Source organism: Agrilus planipennis, unplaced genomic scaffold (genome assembly GCF_000699045.2).
Source record: "Agrilus planipennis isolate EAB-ADULT unplaced genomic scaffold, Apla_2.0 scaffold9, whole genome shotgun sequence".
Lineage (NCBI taxonomy): Eukaryota > Metazoa > Arthropoda > Insecta > Coleoptera > Buprestidae > Agrilus > Agrilus planipennis.
The window spans coordinates 1,451,822-1,453,980 of NW_020442467.1; the positions used below are offsets into that span (position 1 = coordinate 1,451,822).

The window sequence follows — 2,159 nt, forward strand, 5'->3', positions numbered from 1 at the left end:
TTTATACCCTTGTTGGTAAATATAATAATTAAGCGGAAAAACTTTTACTGCTGCAGTTGGAGTAAATATTGGATGTCCGATTCTAAAAGAGCGTTAATTTTCATTAGTACTTACATTAAGGGCTGCCTTTGAAGCTGTTGCAGAACTGGCAAAGGGACCCCCCATAATGCTTGCTAAACTTGATGTTACAGCAATGTGACCAACTCCACGATTAATGAAGTAATTTACTGCTACACGTGATAAGTGGACAGTAGAGAATACATTCAAGTCAAAAATTTGCTTGTCCACACTAGCTTCGATTATTTCAAATACTGCCCTTTGACCTCGGCCTACGTTATTAAATAAAATGTCAATATGGCCAAAATGTCTTAGTGCTTGATCGAAATATTTCTTGTGGGAGTATATGTCCAGAATGTCCATTTGAATAACGAGAATGTCGTTTGTTGTTAATTTACCTTCAGAACTATCTAAAATGCGAAAAAAGTACCTATTATGGATTACAATTAGTATCACATTAAATAAAAAATATAAAAAAAACCTTTTTGAAATCGTTTTGAAAATAATTGTCTTTTTTTATTAAAGCATTACATGGGTAGATACCAAAAGTAGTGCATTTAAAAGATCGTTCCAAAGTTGAACCAAAAATCCACGATTTTCGAGAAAATATATTTGAAAGCACAGGCAAAGGCCAATCTGACCCTGGTAGAATCACGCAGGGAATTACGACACTGCAACGTCGCATTCAATCAGCTGCTACTTAGCAGCATTCGTGTTGCATTTCTTTTGTATTTTTGTACTCATGCATTGTTTTTTATTTGTTAGATTAGATTAAGTGTGATTGACGATGATCAGCGCATAGTCCTGATCTGAATTCGTTGTATAAAACAGCGCGTATATCAAAAGCCAATGATCGCTGCAAATGAAGTACGCTAAATAACACACGTTTTTGCGCGATTCAGATAAAATTTTTGTAGTGCACGTTCGTGTGTCTGTCTTGCGACGGGGGGACAGGGCTATTGGCGAACCATCCATAAAAAGGTAACGCACCTTGAAAAAACCTCAATGGTAGTTTTGAAATTAATAAGTTTGCTATTACAAGATGGTTTTAAAATTTCAAGGGATACTTTCAATTTTACAGGCTATAGTTTATATTTGTCCTTTCGGGTCTGTAGCTTGATGAGTGTTTAATTGACACCATTTTAATCAAGACAATTTTGGAGTTCTCACGAAAATGGAAGATTTGGAGAAACGGGCGGTTTCCATTTAAAGATGTTAACGCCAAAACAAATCAAGGGGGAAATGGATAACATACTGTCCCATCATCTCCCATGATAAAAAAATGGGTATCAGAGTTTAAAATGGGGCGTACGGGCACAAGTAATGAGTTTCGCTCCGGACGTCCTATGGAAGACACAACTCTTGAAATGATTGAAAAAATCCATCAAATCGTCATGTGAGATACCAGATTGAAATTGTTTGAGATAGCAAACACTGTTCAGATATCAAAAGGACGTGTAGATAATATTTTGGGCTTTAGCAATGTTTGTGCGTGATAGGTGTCGCGTTTGCTGACACCTGACCAAATGTTAAAACGGAAAATTGTTTCAAGTGAGAAAATCCCGATGAATTTTTGAGACGTTTTACAACTAACGATGAGGCTTGGATCCACCACTTAACTCCTGAAAGCAAATTACGGTCAAAACAGTGGATTGTACCAGGTGAACCCTCTCCAAAAAAGACAAAATCAATTTTGTCAGCTAACAAGATTATGGCGAGTGTTTTCTGGGGTTCAAAAGGAATCATTTTTATTGATTGTTTATCTGAATAAGGGTGAAAGCATCACTTGTGAGTACTACGCAAATTTATTGCAGCGTTTGAGCCATGAAATAAATAAAACAACGACCTTATCTTGCGAAGAAAAAAGTCTTCACTTCACTGATACCAAAAACGTATTAGCGTTTTTGGAGGTTAAGTTGAGAAATAAATAAAAACTAAAGAATCAGAGCCAATGGGGCGAAAGTTTTTATTTATTAATACCACACCAACGTTTCCCCACAATATATGGAGTTTTCTTCAAAGGCATATAAATAAAAAAAATACAATAAATCGTTGTTTTCTTTGTTAGGCCCTCATACATAAAAAAAAGCGTTTATTTCATG

The 2,159-nt window shown here is 35.7% G+C and overlaps 1 protein-coding gene across 1 annotated transcript in view; it reads right to left on the reverse strand.

The window, feature by feature from the left end:
* The window catches only part of LOC108737204 (dehydrogenase/reductase SDR family member 7), a 17,453-nt gene that overhangs the window by 1,604 nt on the left and 13,690 nt on the right, over positions 1-2,159 (reverse strand). The window contains exon 4 of the mRNA XM_025981219.1: positions 115-567. Coding sequence (XP_025837004.1) covers positions 115-567 — 453 coding nt within the window. The remainder of the gene's footprint in view (positions 1-114; positions 568-2,159) is intronic.